Here is a 20,477-nt window from a genome sequence, read left to right as displayed (position 1 = left end):
TTCCTGTCCTAGAAAACTATCTCCAAGCAAAATCCATCTCTTTCTCAGATACATTTATTTTTACTGATTCAGCTGTTTACTTTGAATGTATCTACAGTACATTAGACACACTGGCCAAAATATGCTGAATCCATTCATAATATTTTTCTGAACTAATAACGGTTACATTTAAAGATAACTGCTATAAAAATTAAAAAAAAGTTGAATTTAGCCTAAAAAGACCACTAATTTTTAGGTCATTGAAACCCTCAAATTGCTAGATATACAACAACGTGACTCTCCATTGTGTTTTTATGGTTAGTTATTGAAGACAGCTACATGAAGTCCAATCAGTCCTGCAGAGGATGATCATCATTTTTACATCACATTGTCTAACTGGTTAAAGCTGCTCCTTTTCCCCAAGGCGATAATTTACAAAAAAAAACCTGACTGAACACAGAGTGTCACCTGGAATCAGGTGATGTCATCTCTGCCTCCTCTCCGTGTCCTGAGAGGCAGACTGAGGTTCAGATGTTCAGTCTGACTAGCGGCAATGATTTCTGACTGACAGAGAAAAACAGCAGCTGTGCTCTGACCTCCTGACAAACACTCTGGATCTGAAAAAAAAAATCACACAAACTCCACCTTTCATACATCTGATTAACATAAAACACAGCGATGGACACCCGCTGACTGACCAGAAGAGTTTCCCTCAGGAACTCAGTGTGACCTCCATCACGCTGAGATTTATTTTCAGCCTCCTGTTGGACAACTAAAAGAGACACATTTTTGTTTGGAATGTAATCACCATCCAGCTCTTCCACATATTTTACGTGAAAACCGTTAATATCTCTGTTTGTTGGATATCTTACTTACAACCAGACTGAGCTATAGCTGAGCAGTTTAGTGTTTCTACGTGCTGTATTTATTCAGTTTGAGAAACCAACTCTAGAAAGCGATAAAACGGACCAGATCTCGTCTCTGTTGCTATGGTCGTTGCTAAGGGTCGGCCTACTTCCAGAAGTGGTATTGCATACATTACTTTCGCGTCTGCTGACGCAACAGATTGTTTTCCAGTTGTTAGTCATACCCCATGTGAAACGGAGATCACACTAACAAAAAGTTAGCAACAAAAAGCAAATTGCCCCACAATTTGAAAACATTTTGATTTCATATTTTATTTAGTTGGTAACTTGTTGAATATTCACAATATTGCACGAGAGGGTGTGCTTTAACATCAATGTTGGCACGACAGTGATGCTGTCAGGACCATAAGCATCACTGAAAGCACAACCTCTCCTGTAATATTGCTTAAGTAACACCTAACCAGGATGTTGGAAAACAACTGGCAATAGTTGATAATACTAAAACCCACCCCAAAAATTTCAGCAACCACTCTGCCATGTATCAACAGCCAGCAATCATCCCAGTTATATGTTGAAACCATAGCAACCACACAGCAACCCCATCAGTCATGTACCAACACTACGGTATCCACTTTAACACCAGAGCAACCACTTTGCAGCCACCAAATTCACGTGTAACACCTTAGCAACTACGTGGCCACCCCCCTGCAACCATGCAGCAATCACCGCAGACACCTATCAACACCCCAGCAACCATTCAGCCTCCACCCCAGCCACGTATCTGTTCTGCTCTACAATCAATGTTATCAATGCTGACTCTCTCCATTTTTATCCACAATCAATCTTGTCTGTATCGTGTGCCAGCTTATTCGCAGCATGGTTGCCCTGTAGAGGCTGTAGTCCCTGTGAAGTGTCTTTACACAATTTAAATTGGTATTTAGTGATAAACAAATGAAACTGAATTGAATTGAATGTTGATGTATCAGTAAAACATCAACATTCACTCAGTACTAAAGTGACATCTTAGCAGTTATTCCATCCATGCATCAACACCATGGAAACCACTCAGCAATGACCCCAGCCGTGTATCAGCACAATAACAACTACTCAACAACCACTACATTCAGGTGGTCCTACTCCTCTTCAGTCCAGGGGACACGATGTCCATGATTTCCAAAAAGTATTTCAAATTTTGGTTTGTCAGACCACAGGACAGTTTTCCAATTCAACTTAGTCCAACTTCAATGAGTTTGGAATTAAAGATTGCGGCGGTGTTTCTGGATCATTTTTATAAATGGTTTCTACTTTGCATGGTAAAGTTTTAACCAGCATTTGTGGACGCAGCGATGAACTGTGTTCACAGACGATGGTTTTCAGAAGTGTTCCTGAGCCCATGCAGTGATTTCCACGACAAAATTGTGTCTGTTTTTAATGCAGTGGGCCCAAAATTCACTTCCTTGTCCTTTGCATACAGACATTTCTCCAGATTCTTGGACTCTTTTAGTAGTATTATGTACCATAGACGATAAAAGCCCCAAATTATTTGTTATGTTGATTAACATTATTCTTAAATTGTTGCACATTTGTCCATGCAGTCTTTCACAGAGCGGTAAGCTGCTCCCCATTTCCACTGCTGAGATACTCTGCCTCTCTGGGATGCTCTTTTTATACACAATTATGTTACTCACCTGTTGCCTATCAACCTAATTAGTTGTGAGATGTTTAAGGAGATGGTTCACAACTTTCCAGTCTTTTGTTTCCCCGTCCCAATGTATTGCTGGCTTCAAATTCAAATTGAGCATATCATTTTCTTTAAACTAACATTTCTCAATGTCAACATTTGGTATATTTTTAATTAAATATGGGTAACAGCATCCCAACCATTTTGGAAACAGGGTTGGATAATGGGGAACACTGCCAGCACTTTATAGTGGCACTTAAATTGTATGAGTTTGATTAAAATTGCACATGTTTATACTGTATTCTCAAAAAATGGGTGCAGTAACTGAGTATCTAATACTGACTAAAGAAAATAGTGCATAATATATTGATTCTCAGGTACATCAGTACCTCCACAGATGATGGTCCCTTATTTTGACTCTAATGATTCCTGCCTGGTTTTGTTTTCTTCATGAGTGTGTGTGTGTGGGGGGGGGGGGGGGGGGGTTTCTCAGTTGAACCATGCGCTGATCACTGTACACTGCAAAAAATGTCCCTCCAACATGTTTTAACTTCAGAGAGTCCAAGGCTTTTGTACTGAAAGTTCCTCTTCAATCCCACAGGGGATTTGGTTTAAAACTCATAAAATTCCATTTTATATTCTAATGATCTTTATTTACTGTAGAAAACACACTAAACCTCAAAAAAGATGTAATACTGTATTTACATTCAAACTAAGAATGTTTCATAAACAACATTATACTTATTTTACATATTAGTTTGGTGCCATTGAGGTATCTATTAGTCTGCACTTTATTTTATGTTTTAAAATTGAAAATGTGAAATTAACTAAATAGCATTCTAACCATCCTGGAAATTTCACAATCACTGAATAAATTAACCTTTTTGTCGATGTCTTAAGATATTTTAATTCGAATTTAAGGGGAAATTTATTTGATAATTTCACAAAGTGCAACATTTTAAGTTTTTTTGTTGTTTTGTTTTGGGTTTTTTACATTTAATGATAGCTTTAATGTTTGTGTGTGTGTGTGTGTGTGTGTGTGTGCAGATTTGTCTGCTACATCCCATGCTGCCAATCTCCCATTCTACTACTTCCTAAAGCTGTATACTGGATTCAGATCTGGTGGCTGAGGAGGCCACTGAACTCATTGTTATCTTCATGAAACCAGTTGGTTATTTACCCCGCTGGAAGTAGCCATTTAGCCTTTCTGGTCAGCTCCAACCAGTTAGGTCATTCTCCTCTGACCACTTTCAACGAAAAGGCTTTTTTTTTCTGTCCCCATAATTGCTGCTCACTGGTTCCTCTCTGTTTGTCATACCATTCTAAGGAAACTGTACAGACTGTTGAACATTCAGAAGATCAGCAGCAAAAGAAACCCATCTGAGACCTGTAATGGCACGGTAAACGTCACAGAGATTTCCTCAATCTGCTAGTTGATGTGAACATGAACTAAAGTTGCTGATCTGTATCTGCAAGACTATATGAATGGCAAAGCTCTCCCATGATTGTCTGAGTGGATATTTTCCTGAATACAAGTGCAAAGGTTTTCCTGATAAAGTGCACATGTTAAGTAAAATTTCAAAAATACGGAACTTTTACTTGTAATACAGTATTTCTACATTGCGGTGTCACTAGTTTTACTTAAAGATCCGAGTATTTATTTCATCACGAATTGAACAACTTCATGTCTGTTGTGAAAACGCCCTACAAATTTTTGAATTGCCCATTTTTGCTGTCGTCCTGTTTAATTTAATGATCACGCTATTTTTTTTTGCAGCGGTCCCTCTTCTCCTCATGCACTCTCACACACGCGCAAGCACACGCACGCACGCACAGAGATACAGGGACAGACAGATGGACAAACTGTCTCCTGCTGAAGCTCAAGGGCTGAAGGACACCGTAAAGCGCAGCTGATAAGCGGCTTTAATATGTTAATTTGGCCCCAGTGGCCTTTTGCAGGCTGCAAGTCAACACACTGCAGCTGAAAAAAACGCAGCTCGACACATATTTGCCGCTCTCTGACGGATGGTCTTCGCGCCTTTTAACAGTTCGTGGATTTCCTTCACAACTTTCTGATGATTTGGGAACTCCTGCCTGCTTTCCTCTGAGTTCATCTCAATACAAAATGATCTCAGCGAAAAGGACAAACGGAACTTTATCAGCATCTATCTGATATCTTAATGTGTGTTTACTTTTTAAAGCTCTTACACTGCCCGTGGCCATCCTGCTTTACGCGGAGGATTTTTTTTTTTGCGTAAAGTGCGCACAGGAGCGCGCTGGAGCTCCCCGGTAATCTGCTCCAGTCTGAGTCGATTCTCTGTGACAACACGATGAGGCCACAGTGCGGGAACCAGGACCCGGCTCGGCCTTCATGAAATCCCGCTGGCCGCGCTGCTGTGGCTCGGACCGGGACGGACCGAGGGAAGAGCTGCGGCGGAGATGGCGGCCAACCTGAGCGGGGCGGCGGAGGCGGAGGCGGCAGCCGCGGCGGGACACAACCTGCCGGCCCTGTTGTTTGGAGTGCTGCTAATCGTGGTAATCATCTGCGGGAACCTGCTGGTGTGTCTGAGCGTCTTCACCGAGAAGGCGCTGAAGACGACCACCAACTACTTCATCGTTAGCCTGGCGGTAGCAGATCTGATGCTCGCCGTGCTCGTCCTGCCGCTCTTTGTCTACTCCGAGGTAAGATCCACCAGAATACACCGTCTTTGGAGAGATATTGCACAGAACCTGGAAATGCCCACAGAGTAGACACTTAACACACAGGTTCTCCAGTACTTTATAATGTGTTAACCATTCATTACAACTTCATATACTGCCTTTAAATTATAAGTAGGGGACTTGAAGTGGGTTAAAGTTTCACCACTTTTATCTCACAGCTGCGTATAGCTGCAGGGGCCCCTACTCTTTCAAGGTCTTTAGACTCCAGATGTCGGGTCACCGCAGCAGGTGGGGTGACATTTCCTTTCTGATCTCTTTGAAGAGCTGCGTCTCTTAATGGATCCTTTTACAAAATAAAAAAAATAAAAAAAAATTAATTAAACCTTAATTGACCCATGAAATCCCCCCCCTCACACCCGCCCTCCCACACACACACACACACACACACACACACACACACACACACACACACACACACACACACCTTCATTTAGATTAAGATGGTAACCAGATATATGATTTGAAACCTACATGGAGAAGTGCTTAATTAAGAATAAGCTTTAAAATTACTTTTCCCTTTTACACATGAATCAAATGATTATCATTTTCATTAAAGTATTATTAAGGTTTATTATCCTGATGATTAAACATCTGAATATCCAGAGCCCTCAACGATCAAATTATGTAGAGTTGCAGGGTTGATGCATCATTTTCCGAATATGAATATGAACATTATTTTTCTATGTTGTGTTAGACTGGTATTTGTTCTGTTCTCTTTTCACCAAATATGCAGCAACATCAGCTCAGTACATTGATTAATTAGCGGATTATAATATATAATATATATAGAAAATATATATTTTCAGGTACAAATGAATGATTTAAGAAGTCCTATTAGAACCCATTCATTTATCCATTGACTATATTGAAATCTCATTAAAATACCTTAATTACATCATTATTATACAGCATAAAATAATGGAGTTCTTAGGGGCATAGTGATCCTAAAACCAAAAGATTTCACTGCTGCAGACAGAAACAAAAGTTGCCCTTTCATACCTGACACTAGCGCCTCTAATCTTTTGATCTATTTGTTCCCACAGTTCGGTTCTGGTCTTTATTGCCCCAGCTGGAAGGCAAACAAATACACAATAAAAACTTAACAAGACAATCAAAGGGGTTAAAAGTTATGAGAAAAAACAGCAACAATAAAAACAGAGATGAAATGAAATCCTGTGCTGTTCAGTAACAGGAGACAGTTTTCCATTATGGACGCTTGTTGCATGTGGGATTCATGGAAACCTAAACTTGATGCACCTACGTTTTCAGATTGCCAACAGAAAAAAGGCCTGTATGGATTTAAATGTTGGTGTTATTAATTTTCTCAACATACAGAATTACAGTAGACCTAAGTAAGCTAACAGATAATTCCTCAGCAGCACGAAATGAGATAGTGTCAAAAATCCCGCAAACTCTGCTCTGCTGGAATAAACTTTGCATCTTATATATTAATTGCCAGCAAAGGTTTCAGCTTTTAAGTCCCTATCTGCTTCTTCCATTGTTCTCTTTGGATCTCTAGTAGTTTGTGTTTGAGTACACTGTATATTACACTGCAAATTATTCATGAACATAAGTCAGAAAGAGAGAATATTGTGGTGAAAAGTGTAACTAAAATTGTGTAACCTCTATACTATAGAGGTTACACAATTTTAGTTACACTTTTATAGAGTCTATACAGAGTGCAACACATGGAAAGTTCAGAGTGGTGTTTCTATAACACTGCAGGTTTGTTGCAGGGAGCCAGTTGGTTAGAGGGGTCAGGCGGGGTTATGACCTGGTATACAATGAACTGTATACCAGGAGCTGGAGGTCACTGTTCAGTCCAGGACCCGTATTTATCAGAAAAAGACTCCAGAAAGATTGTACAGTCTTTAAAAACAAGTCCTCACAATTAATTGATTTCTCTGCATGAACGTACAGTGACAAGAAAGAACACGCTGCATTACGTTGAGTGTGTTGCGGGTTTCGAAGAAAGCGGTACAACCTTTTAGAGGGGTATTTTGGGTAATTTCATTGAATATTTCTAGTCATTTTTTTTATTAGTTTTGTGTTATTTTTCACAGTTACTTTGCATTTGTTAGATTTTTTATTTCCTCACTGATATCTTTTTTTATGTTTTAAAAAAAATAAAAAGGCATGTCGTCCTCCCTCTTTCTATCTGTCTTCCGTTATTATCGGACCGCAGCGCTTCTAAACTCCTTTCTGAACAAACATGTTGACACAGTCTAAGTTTTAAAATCAGTGGCGTGCCTCAAACTGTTAGCTCTGAACCCCAGCTGACCCTCTGGGGATGCCCCGCCCCTTTTGTGATGTCACTTGTGGCAGTAGAGTGAGACTGCCACAGATTTCAGGTACAGTGTCACCTGTTGAACCACTTCTTCATCAGTGGATATAAACCGATTTTTCCAAGCTGACTGTTGCAGGCAGAATTTTCGCTTTTCATTTATAAATTAAACTGCCGTCACTGTCCCGCTACAGTGTGCCCGTCGGCTTTGTCTTTTGGAGCTCAGGGAACAACGGCCAAACGCAGTCTGTACATTCCTCCTGAGGTAGGCTTTCATGTAAGGGGGCCGAAGGTCGATCGAGAGGCCCCACAATGACAACGGATCCTGAGAAACAAAACAATGAAAAATCAATAACAATGAGTCCATGTTTTAGTTGAGTTTGTCAGGAGTGTTCTTACTTTTGTCCTCCATTGTGTGTGTTTGTGTACATTCGCTCCTGCTGTTTCCCCCTCACTTTATCTGGTAGCGTTTTGTTGTTTGTTTTTATTTTATCAACAAATATTTGACACTTATTTGAGACTCATTAAAGCACAATGACTCACACTTCAGCCTCTGGGTCCTTCTGCACATTTCGGCTCAGCAAATCTGCATTTTGCAGACATGCCGTCAGAGAAATGTGTCAGAGGAGAAGTATGAAGGGAGATGATTTGAAAATGCTCAGGTAAAATAATTAATTTAGTGTAATCGTACAGTGTGAGTGAAAGTCTGCCATGACATTATATTCTATATTGTAGTAACCTGTGCTTGTACAGCATAGACAAGAATGTCTTTGGTGGAACTAAACACATGAACTCACAATGCATCTACTGTCAAGTACAATTTTGCGATATAGGAGTATTTCTCTTTTCTTTTGACTTTATTCCTCTTCAAATATTGTACTTTATACTCCACTGTATTTATCTTCCAGCTATAGTTACTGGTTACTTTGCGGATTTTATTTTCCGATAAACTTATAAAAATAAAACACAGATACTAAAGAAATTGTGTTTTCAGAAGAAATTAACAAAATTTCAAATAATCAGTCGAAGAAAACAAGAAAAGAAATCATTTCTGCAACAAATGACTGTTGAGCTTTACCAGAGTTGAGTCCCCTATTTAGCGGGCAGAACCGGGTCCAAACGCAAGACTGGTTTTTTTTGGTTTTTTTTAAAAGGTGATTTAGATGGATTGACCCAGAGAGGTGGAGATCAGTCGTCCGGCCGAGGTGGCGAGAGCACAGTGGAGCAGTCGGGGTGAGGAGCTCGATGCTCGATGCTCAGCGTGGCCGGACTGCTGAGCTCGAGGAGGCACTGAAGCAGACTCACAGGAGACCTACGTCAGGCAGGCAGGATAACTAAACACAGAGGCCGAAGGAGGCCAGAGTTTCTCAGGAATCACAATTACCCAGTAAAAACTAAGCAATTGATCAGCGTCACCTCAGTAGGAAACTTGACAATCTGGCGCAGAGCAACTCCAGGTCCGGGGTATTTAACCAGGAGGAAGACGGGGAGCTGATTGAATCCAGGTGTGTTGCAGGTGACCGATGGCAGGGGGATTGAGTGAGTGATCGGCTGAGGCAGGAGCTCAGAGCAGACAGACAACAAGAACAGACAGACAGACAGACTGACAGGATACACAAGGAAAAAGGAGGAAGGAAAACAAAAGGGATCAGGGAAGCCAGAAACTGACAGATCCTGACAATTTATTTATTTATTTGCTTACTTATTTATTTATTTGTACAGCACATTTTTACATGGGCATTTATTTATTTGATCATATTGTATTATTTATTTATTTTATTTTATTTTATTTTATTTTATTTTATTTTTTTTTAATAGATAATGTATTTATATTTCATTTACCTGTATCAAATTAATTCATGTCATTATTGACACTTTTAGTGACACATAAATACATTTTTGTTTATTTACTGTTTTTTGGGAGGGATGAGAGTTATTTCACATTTTTATTTAAGAAAGTATTCATATAGGTGATTGCGGCTTTTTCAGTACGTGGAATTGAAAACAGTGGCTCTTGGCCAAACAGATTAAACTATCTAGTATTTCATAAAAAAAAACAGAAAGTGTGATTTACTAAATGTATGCATCAAAACGTTTTTTTCTTCTCTCTTCTCCCATCAATCATCTCACAACCCCTGTTATTTATACAGAGACCCTCTGAAGGGAACCTGACTGTATGAATATGCGTACTGAAAGTGTTTCTGTGTGTTTTAGTTCGAGGATGGTGTGTGGACCCTCAGCACCACCGTCTGTGACGGGCTGATGACCATGGACGTGATGCTGTGCACCGCTTCCATCTTCAACCTCTGCGCCATCAGCATCGACAGGTCAGTGCCCACCTGGACAGGTACTCACGGCGGAGGAGGCTGCGTTCAGTGGCTCAGTGCCTTGGACCAGAGCAAACACTAACTTACTGGAAATACTGATCGCTAAAGGGGCTGGAATGGTAATCTAGAGGAAATACCACAATGTTCCATAACAAACACAGTAGAGCTGCGTTTCTGGAGAAAAATTACTATTTATTTTTTAATAGCTTAATGACTCATTAAAATGAATTATAAACTTAGTATTCCTAGAGAGAAGTTCTTTGAGTGAGAATAAACCAGAGACAACAACTTTTTGGAACCAGCATGTGTAGTCTGTCAGTGGGGTTACATTTAAGGTACTTCTGTACTGACCTCAGTGAAGTCGTGGCGGTTCCCAATCGGCCCAACAGGAACCACCGATTCTAACGCTGAGGTGGAACTAGAAGAAAAGTGAAGAAATGAATCACGCTCAATAGGATTCATGCTGTGGGTCCACAAATGTCTCTTCTGGTTAAATCCATCCTGTAGATACTGTCGAATGTTAGTGGTGCTGCAGGCAAAGTTAAAAGCTTCCCAAAGTTATTAGGTTAGTAAGATTCATCGATATGTAGATCAAGTTTCATGACAATCTATCAAGGATTGTATAATGTGTAATAATGGTATATATGTAATGGTATTTCACCAAAGGCCAACAATTTCATATATTAATTAATCCTCTGGTAGAACATGTATGAATGAATGAAAGACTGAAGGAATGAATGTTTGAGTCACCTATCAACATCCACACAGCCATAGAGCAATGCTAAAAGTGTTGACACTTACATTTCCTATAAAAGTAGTAGAAAGTAAGAAGGTCAGACATGTTCTGAGCTGCTGTTGGGGTTTTTAAAGAGAGCTGAGCGTCGATGCACAAGAGCATCCAAACTCTCACAGACCGGGTTGGTGGATGTTCTACGTATTTATTCCTACTAAATAAATGAATCATTCAGGGATGATTCAGTTAATCATATAAAAAATGAAGCTGACTATATTAAATTGATGTGAATCAGGCAGTCGGAGCGCGTCATGACGCAGCAGCCGATCTCAGCAATAAAATATAAAAGTTTCTCAGGTTAACTACAAATTCATTGAAATTAAATTAAACATAAAGAGTAAATGATTTAAAAGTAGTTTTCATCTACTCCTCTGGTTTAGTGATCTACCAGCTGTGTCAGACCACGAAGTGTGACACTGTCATCTACACACAAAAGGTTAAAGCAGTTTACACACGGCAATTTAAGTTACACGATTATTGATTGGAAAATAAATTATTCACACTCAAAGCATCGATGCAGTTTATTTATTAACACCACGACATCAGTGGTGTTTAGAGCACATTGCTCTTCATCAGTGTTGTTAACACATTGATTGCTCTGTTTGTTCACTTTGGCATTGAATTGATGTTCATGTTTGGTGTCTATAAGACGCATGTTTTTGTGTTACATTATTAAACCACTTCCTTCACTGGGCAGCGGTTCTATTAATACCAAGGAAAGAGTTATTTATAATATTAGTGACTTCTTCAAATCTGATTTAACGTCATCAGTCCGTGGACCGACTCGTTTTACCATGAATTCAGTGATTAGATCCTGAATCTCCAGACAAGTATGTCAGTTTCCCCCTGTATAAAGTTTGGATGGTGTCGGTCTGCTCCTTCTTCAGTCATTACAAACTGACGATATGCTGCGACACAGCGGTCTGGAGCTGATTTGATTGGCCATGTCGGCTGTGACGTACTTGCGAATGATCTAGTTCTCCTACTGCGTCGTGGTGCACCAGAGTTGCGCCTGTGTTTGTGTTCACCAAAATACCAAACAAGTTGGCCACCATATATATATTCATCCCCAAAAATGAATGAATTATTTCAAACAAAAGCTGTTTTGTTTTCTCCAGCTATCGTAAAGAAGCTGGAGATGAATCAGATGCAGCTCCAAACAAACCCTCAACCTCCTGCAGGCATATCAGAGAACACTTGATTAAGAGGAAAATGTCAAAGTACAGCAATAGCTCAGGGTCTCAGGGTCTCCGTGTCGTAACCGGAGTTTTAGTCGGCCTCATGTCAGGGTCATCCAGGAACATCCACCTGATTAATCAAACCAGAACCCTGAGCGAAACGTAATGAAGGAAGGACCCTATGCATGTCCATCTGAAGGTCGTTAGGGTCAGACAGCCACGCCGCATATGACGACGACCTTTTCCTGTAAAAGCTCCAAAAGGAGAAAAATCAGGGCTGACAGAACAATTTGGAGCCTCAAACGAAAGACGTGTCTGTGGTGATGAACTGCCAGCTTCGCTCTGCGCTCGTTAGTTTGACTCTATGAGATTATCTGAACTCACGACTGATGTTGATGGATGAAACTCTGAGCCCAAAACCCATTTTTTTCTTCAAATCTGACGGAAAATATGATTACATCAGAGACTGATGGGGAGCAGTGAAGCTAACGCGGACTGATGGTGATGATCTGGTGCTTTTTGAAGCAGCCGGCAGCATTTAGAAATTTAACTGGATGACAGCTTATGAATAATTCAAGCGACTGGGCGGGGAGGTCTGCAGTGTTCACCTGCTGCTGATGTCCACAGGCTGGAGGGGAAAATCTTCTGGTCTCTGGTTTACAACAAAAAACGGACCGACGACCTGCTGTCAGTCACGCATGAGAGACTATCTTTAGATCTCCAGGGTCCGAAGGGCTTATCGAGCACCTGAGCTCCACCTCTGAAGGAAGCGAGTCTTGTTAACGTTTCTTGTTGGAAAGTGAAAGAGATCAGTGAAAAGTGCACTGAGTAGATTGATACCACTTGTATCTGTGTGACTGCACAGCTGTCCATCATACATGAAGCTGCAGCCAGCAGCTGCTTTGCATTAATCTGTATGAAAGCGAAAGTGAGATTTGCATTTGAATGTGTGTTGGCTGTTTCTTGACTGGGTCCAGTAACTTCCTGGAGTTTTCATCTGGCAACCGAGATATCATTTAATCCTATAAATTTAGAATTTTTACACTTGGATGGTTGTATGGATTTAACAAGCAAAACTCAACCTGCCAATTAGGTGCCGGTTGCTGGATTTTATTCCCTTTGGACCGAGCTGGACCAGCCCTGCTTCCAGTCATCATGCTAAGCTAAGCTAGCCGCCTGCTGGCTATACTTTCATGATCATATATCTTGATTATAATTATTATTATTTCCTTTATTTTAGGCAAGGTAACAATGATAACAACTTCTTTATTAAAACGCTGACTCGGCCAAACAGCACAAAGACACATTCGCACAGCTGCAAGCAGGATGCCAATAAAACAGGAATATTAAAAGCAGTGGTGTAAATATCAAGAAAAAGCAGATGAGAAAAATCACAAGAATGAAAATAGGTGTTGATGAAGCTCGAAGAGAAATATAGGTTGGGAACAGGTTTGGTGCAGTCTGACAGACCAGTTGTTGTAACAAAGGTCTGAGGATGCAGTGATTTCATGTCAAAGATAGGAGGCTGTCAGAGCAGGAGATGGTGTCCAACATATGATTGGATGCAAGATTTCGGAAGTGGCAGTAGGACAGGATTTAATCCTTTACAGGAAAAGTATAGGCACGGTTGGAATTTTGTTTGTGTGTGTTGAGAAATTAAAAGAATCATCCAGATTCATATTTGTAGTGAGGTAGTTGTTCCAAAGGAGCAAGTGTTCAAGGAAGTGTCACCGCGGTGTGAAGGCCGATGAACTGCAGTGGGATTCATCTGGAGAGGAAGGATTTATTCATGTAATGCACAGACATGAAAGTTGTTACATTCTTACACTGCGATGGAAGAAGGATTCAGAATTTGTGGAAATGCCATCGTCTAAAAAAACTCGTCATTACAAGTCCTGCATTCAAACTGTTGCTAAAGTAAAAGCATAGAATATATTATATGCTATTAGCAAATGCTTCAATAATAATGAAAAAATAATAACTATCTCTGCTTACCAATTATATGTAAATACTGTCACTATAATGTGTGGTAACAACATGTATAAGATCTGATTTTAAATGGTTAAACCTTAGTATTTTAAAAGTAACTACGTACAATTACTTATCTTTATGTGTTTGTGCTCGTAGGGAGTTTCTGTGTTTTTGTCATTGTTGATATTATAGAGATGATCAAAAGTGGTCTCAATAAAGGATTAAATAAATAACTAAAGAGAGCCCTGCATTAGGACCAGGTTTTTTTAAATATAAAGTTGTGTTAAATCAGGAAACTCCACACTAACACAAATTAAGTATTAAGAAGTACTGGTCGCACTGGACTAGAAGGGAACTTGTATGTTTCAGGGTACATCTACTGTGGGGTTGGGGTGGGGTGTGTGTGTGTGGGGGGGGGGCTGTCAGGCCTGACAGTATACATTTTCCCTACAGTATACTCAATACACAGGCAGGAAAATATGTATTGAAACTAAAGTTGAAGATGATTCTCTGCGACTGTCAATCACAACTGTAACAAACTTCATTATTAATGCTGCATTGCGGTAATTGCTGGGTCGAAGCATCACTAATTTTATTAGTTCCACCTTTGATTTTCCCGCTGAGACCAGAGACTGTATATAAAAGCTGAGACAGGTCAAAATATCTGCAGCAAAAAAAAGGTCAGTGTATAACATTCATTTGGTAACATTAAAAACTATGAAACGCCATCTAATGTCAAGAGTCAGTTCATTTTAACAGAGAAAATAACACTGTGGCAATCTGGTTGTTTGACTGCAGTTAAGATGTCAGTGGAAAAATCATTATTGCTGCTGTTGTTATTTCAATGTTTTTAACAGCTTGTTTTCTTTCTTCCTCTTTTAAAATGTATTTTTAAATGTTACCTGCTCTTTTTTAAAAGAAGCTACACAAATACAGTTTATTCGTTTGTACTGGAGTCACATAATTGTCAGACTTTTGACAGGGAAGAAAAGACACATTCTTGTGTTCACTGTCAGTATGGCAGGAGATTTTGTGTGCATGAGCAATTTAGACCCAAAGCTTTTTCCTGTAGTTCAATCTTTAGGATAAACTTTTTTGAGTTCCTCTGTTGGTGGGGCTATACAAGTAGATACATCACCCTCATATTTTGGCTGTGATGAACTGTAGCCTCTGTGGAACAAGAAGTCTTATTCTTTAAGGAATCTAAACAAGGACGTGAATTCCAAATTTTGTTCTAAAGCGCCATCAATACAAAATAAGAAATCCAATTAAAGCTTTCTGTGACTAATGACGAAGCAGCTCTCAAGTCTATCTGAGTTGTCAATGATGTAATTTCATTAGTGGGATTTCTCTGTTGCAGGTTCATCGCCGTGTCAATCCCTCTCAACTACGACAGGAAACACGTGGACATGCGGCAGACCGTGCTGCTGTGGGCCACCTGGATCCTGGCCTTGGCCGTGGCCTCGCCCATCTTGTTTGGGATCAACAACGTACCAGGCCGGGACCCCAGCGAGTGTAAACTGGAGAACGACGACTACGTCCTCTATTCGTCCGTGTGCTCCTTCTTCATCCCCTGTCCCATCATGGTGATGCTGTACTGCGGTATGTTCCGTGGCCTGCGACGGTGGGAGGAGTCGCGCAAAGCCAAGCTGAGGAGCAGCATTCAAGCCTGTCGCAAGCTGCAGGAGGCCGCTGCGTCGCTGCCTCCTCTGGCCTCGCTGCCGCCACCGCTGCCGCCCATCATAGAGCGGGAGCTGACGGACTCTCCAGACGAGCCCTCCACCTTCCCATCCCAGGCCCAGCCCTTCCACTCGTCAGGCTGCAGGGACGGCCCTGTGCCAACGGTCAGCTTCGCAGACATCAAGTTCAATCCTGACCCTCGCAAAAGGAAAAGGGCAAAGATCAACAGCCGGGAGAGGAAGGCCATGAAGGTGCTTCCTGTCGTCGTGGGTGAGTTTACTTCCCGTTCAGCAGCATGACAGAGGAATTTCACAGCTGGAAATCGAGTCATATCATGAAACTAGGTTGTCTGTGAGGCAGAAATTGATGGTCTGTGCTCCATGTTGCTGACTGACTTTTTCAAACAACTGAATAGTGAGACTGGGAATCAAAGTACGGAAATAAAGGGAAGCAAGATGTACCACAGTCAGATTTACTCTGTTCTATATGGATAGGAGTCCCATTGGAAATTCGTGGCATTTCCCTTTACGGCTGTCAATAACATGCCCACAACAAACAGCTTGATTAGAAACAGTCCCAGAGTTTATGTACGGTTACAAACTCGAGCAGAACTTGTCATCCTGAGAACAAATTGGATGTGACACTGATGACTGACTCAATCTAAATCTGTCCAGCAGTAAAGGTGTCAGTTCTGTTACCGCTGTAGAGTCAGGATTACTGGTGCAAATTCAGCTACATTCAAAAGATGTTGAAAGACAGAAAAAAAAGTATTTTGAGTTAAAAACTTCAGCAGCACCTGTGGTGATGTTATTGTAAGACTAAATTCACAGTATCTGAAAATTCCACAAAAGCTAACTATGTACCAGCTGCTTTTAATTTCAAGAAAACCATAAAATTCTGGCCAATCCATTGTAAATTTTGAAATTACTCAGGCCGATCAATTCAGGGTCACAAACCAGCTCAATGCTTGTGACAAAGAGGAGGGGAGACCAGACAGGTTGAAATGCCAACACAGAGGTTTATTTTAAAGGTGTGACGATGAGTAGCATCAATGGCGAGAGAGAGAGAGAGAGAGACAATGAAACAAGGCTGGTATTTGTAGCACTGGTAGAGGCCTACACAGGTGCCACCACATTACCTCAGCGACCCTCCCTGACTGCACGCTCAAGCAGGAAGAGGCCACTTAAGCCACAGCAAGCTGTGGCCTCCATTTTCCTCTCGGCTCAAATAATCTTGAATAAGTTTCCCAACTGATCTTGAAATAGAAAATATACAACTAGTATCAACCTTCCTTCTTAATACTGGCAAAACAGCTAACGGCCCCAAATTCAGAACTATCAATTACTTTATTAATAACAATAATGTAGTTACTGGATTTCAATTTGTAAAGGAAATTAAAACAAATCTAAGCACCTATCAACTAAGATAGGTGTAACATACAGATAATATGCCAAGTAATGTGTTACAGTCCAACACTGACAGTAAGACCAAGGTGATTTAGCTCGTGGCCTTCATCAGGAAGCTCCTGGACTCTGATATTTGCCACGAGTCAAAATCCATATCACAATAGTTCCTCCTTTCGGTCAGCAGTAACAGAAACCTCCACCCGGATATTTAAATGAACAGTGAAATTATGGGTGCTTGTAGGTACTTGAACGCCTCACCTCCACCTCTGATGCCTGTTCCCCGGCACTACCGCATCAGTTAGAGAGGGTCAGCCATCCTATAAATAGTAGCCAGTACGGGTCCTTAATGAGTACAAGTGATTCCCTTTGGCAGCAGCTCATCCTTGCAGCTCCTTAATCTGAAATCCAATTATTGCTCAAGGCTTGGTCAAACAGACATTTAGGCATACAGTTACTTCTCATCACTCTGTTTTATTAGCTTACTAGAGGGTTCAGGGGGCAGACTGAGGATTAATAATGTGAAGAAAATCACTGAAGTTCTATAAAGTATTAAACAAGAACAAAAACAGAATGCCAAGTAACTTAAAAAAAAAAAATGACTGGAAGGTCACCAGTGTTGTTTGATAGGTAGATGGATGGATAGGAAGGCTAGTAGGAAAAGTTGGTTGGTATGCAAGCTGGTAAGTACACTATAGATAGGTTGGTAAGAAGCATGTTAGTAGGGCCGTACAGTAGATCAATAGAACTGGTAAGTAGATGGTAGTTAGGAGGCCATGTAGTCGAGAGGTTGTCACACTTTCAGGTCAGGTGGGATGGTACACTGAGGCAGATTGATTCAGGTTGGTGATGCTCAGCCTCATGAGCTCATCAGGCTCAGCAGTAAGATACAGTCAGACCACAAATAACAGTTACACATTTTTTTTGTCCTTCAGGCTCCGTGCTTAAAAAAAAAAATGGGATTCAACATTAAAGAAAAAGTCTTAACTTTAATTTGAGTAGGTTTACAGTATAGCCACTGACTGCAACACGTCTTCAGCCCATAGACAACAGCAAACACTTTGATTCTTCTCTGGCGATGCTCCTCCAGACCTTCACTGCAGACACCTTCAGCTCCCGCTTGTTTTTGGGTCTGGTCCACAAGTGGACTGCAGCTCAGCGAGATTGAGATCAGGTGATTGACTCGGCCAGTCGAGGATATTCCACCTTGGTTGCTTCGTCCTGTCTCAATGATGAAATGTTGCCCACTGAGTTTAAATGCATTTGACTGAATGTGAGCCCACAGACTGCTTCTGTATAACTCTGCATTCATCCTGCTGCTTTCATCAGCAGTGACATCATCAGTAAATCCCAGTGTTCACGCTCCACTGGCTGCCACACCTGTCTAAACTGTGACAGAAGCACCACAATGTTTGACAGATGGGGAGGACGACCCGTTCCTTCTTTTCCTCCACACGTTCGTCTTTCCGTCATCTTGATAGAGGTAATTTGTGTTTAATGGGTTCATAGAACTTTTTCAAACAAATACAGCCTGACCTTTCTGTTTCTGAGGTTGAACCAGAGGTTTGCATCTAAATGTGAATCCTCCGAGGTTCCTGTCATGAGTTCTTCTCTTGACAAGGAATCCAGTTCACCTGCATCCTGGAGAGCATTCAAACTCTCCAGAATGCAAAGTGTATCAGAGTGATTTGTAAAAAGGTTTTCTCCTCCATGCAAATCATTCTTCCACAAGACTCGTGCTCCTCAGTCTTCCAGCTTTTCTGCCATTTTATAATTTTCCTCCGAGTACTCGTTCAAACCCAAACATAGATTGGCATTTTGAACTTCTTAACTTGCATAGTCAGCTCTGTACTCATATCAACAGACAAACACCACTTCAACCTAAATGGCAACTGACAATCCACTCTGTTATGTTTGTCAGAGTACGGACTAAAAAGCACAACCAAAAACAAAATTAACTGATATGAACCTCTTTTAAATGATGTAAGCGCAGAAAACAAAACTATATCTATTCAAGGTCAATCCCCCCCAAAAAAACCAAAAAACACAGTTCAGAGTCCAAAAGCCAGAAATCAAAACAGAGGTAACGGAGGGAGATGCAAAAGAGGAGTCCAGGACGGAAACAGGTTCAAAACACCAAAACTTTCTGAAAACTGGTTTGACGAGCTCAGACACTGTCGTAAACACAACGGTGACACGATGACGATCTGACAGAGGAGGAAGAGAGCAACGCAGACTTCATACACAGGACGGCAGGGAGATGATTAGACACAGGTGAAAACAATCAGGGCGAAGAAGACAATCACAAAGGAGGGAAGACACAGGGACAGGAAGTGAATACAGCAGAAACAAGACACAAAGTGAGTTACCAAAATAACAGGAAATGAACATGAAAGCCTAAAAGGAAAGACAGACATAACCGAATGACGAGGACAACACAGAAAGACGACTGAAACTGAACAAGAGCCACATGAGCTTTTTTTGTTTTGTTTATAAATGTTGAAATATTGTTAAAGGGACATATCCCACTCAGATCTTATCATATAAATGTGTTTTAAACATACTTAAATTGAAGTTGAAGTAAGAGGGTCTGTTTTTTTTCCCCAAATTGAATGTGCTGAAGGGCGGAGCCTCAAGAACAAAAAATGTGTAACTTTTTATATCGGCCTACTAGTGGTCTGGGCTGCATGTCGGCTGGTAAGCAGTAGGTCTGTTTGCAGTCTAATCGAAAGGCAGGTAGATTCTAGTTTGATGGTGGGATGGTAGTTTGATAAGCCAATAAGTAGGTAGGTACAAGAAGCCAGTTAAGGTGGCAACAGGTGAACCGGGACTGAATGCCAGCGGGCAGGTTAATACTTCTCCTCATTAGTTTGTGGATATTTTTGTCTTTTTGAATAAAGCCAGGCAAACAGCTTCTTGCCACTTCTAATCATTGTGTTTATCTCGGTTCAACACGTCCTAGAACTGCCTGCAATTTGTGAATTAGTTGCACAGAGATTAAACTTCAACCCTCTGACACATTTGGCTGAGATTCTTGGTCATTCGTGTCTCTGATTCTTCTTCTTCTCCTCCTGAAGGTGCCTTCCTGTTCTGCTGGACCCCCTTCTTTGTCCTCCATACGATGCGATCTCGCTGCCAGGACTGCCATGTCCCGCCAGCCCTGATGAGCGTGGTGACGTGGCTCGGCTACGTCAACAGCGCTCTCAACCCCGTCATCTACACCATCTTCAACACCGAGTTCAGGAACTTCTTCAAAAAGTTTTTGCACCGCTGCTTCTCCTAGAATGTCTGGAGACGCCGCGGCCGCTGCTGCTGTTGCTGCATGGATGATCTGTAAGCACACAACAGCTGCAAGAGATGCTGCTGAATCTCAATTTACTGTCTTTAGTCTGTACATGTTGCCATGGTTTCCTTCCTCTGTGAGGTTTTTATTTTTCTACATTTCAATGACAGCAAAGTTTGTTTAAGCTTCATCTTTCCTGTGAAGAAGCTGCCGCCTGATGGTCAAACAGTTCAGAGGACGCTCAACACTTAACACCACAACTAATTTTATATGTTGAAATTCATTATTTCAAAATAAAAGTTTTCATAAAA

At 41.0% G+C, this 20,477-nt stretch overlaps 1 protein-coding gene across 1 annotated transcript; it reads left to right on the top strand.

Annotated features, from left to right (window-relative positions):
- The first annotated feature begins 4,965 nt into the window (after positions 1–4,965).
- Positions 4,966–20,166, top strand: drd4a (dopamine receptor D4a). The gene is made up of 4 exons (XM_069162828.1): positions 4,966–5,208; positions 9,746–9,858; positions 15,161–15,750; positions 19,961–20,166. Exons 1-4 carry the CDS (start codon positions 4,966–4,968, stop codon positions 20,164–20,166), a joined length of 1,152 nt encoding a protein of 383 aa, XP_069018929.1.
- Positions 20,167–20,477: the final 311 nt, after the last annotated feature.

The sequence above is a fragment of the Embiotoca jacksoni genome, unplaced genomic scaffold (genome assembly GCF_022577435.1).
Source record: "Embiotoca jacksoni isolate LCO1_2020_lvr unplaced genomic scaffold, fEmbJac1.0.p SCAF_3, whole genome shotgun sequence".
In the NCBI taxonomy this organism is placed as follows: domain Eukaryota; kingdom Metazoa; phylum Chordata; class Actinopteri; family Embiotocidae; genus Embiotoca; species Embiotoca jacksoni.
The sequence above is the reverse complement of the archived record's forward strand: the minus strand, read 5'-3'. Positions and strand labels throughout refer to the sequence as shown.

Excerpts from the sequence above, each read along its gene's own strand:
- drd4a (XM_069162828.1), top strand. The coding sequence starts at position 4,966 with ATGGCGGCCAACCTGAGCGGGGCGGCGGAGGCGGAGGCGGCAGCCGCG. Across the intron at positions 5,209-9,745 it reads CGCTCTTTGTCTACTCCGAG|TTCGAGGATGGTGTGTGGAC; the intron begins GTAAGATCCACC and ends TGTGTGTTTTAG. Across the intron at positions 15,751-19,960 it reads GGTGCTTCCTGTCGTCGTGG|GTGCCTTCCTGTTCTGCTGG; the intron begins GTGAGTTTACTT and ends CTCCTCCTGAAG.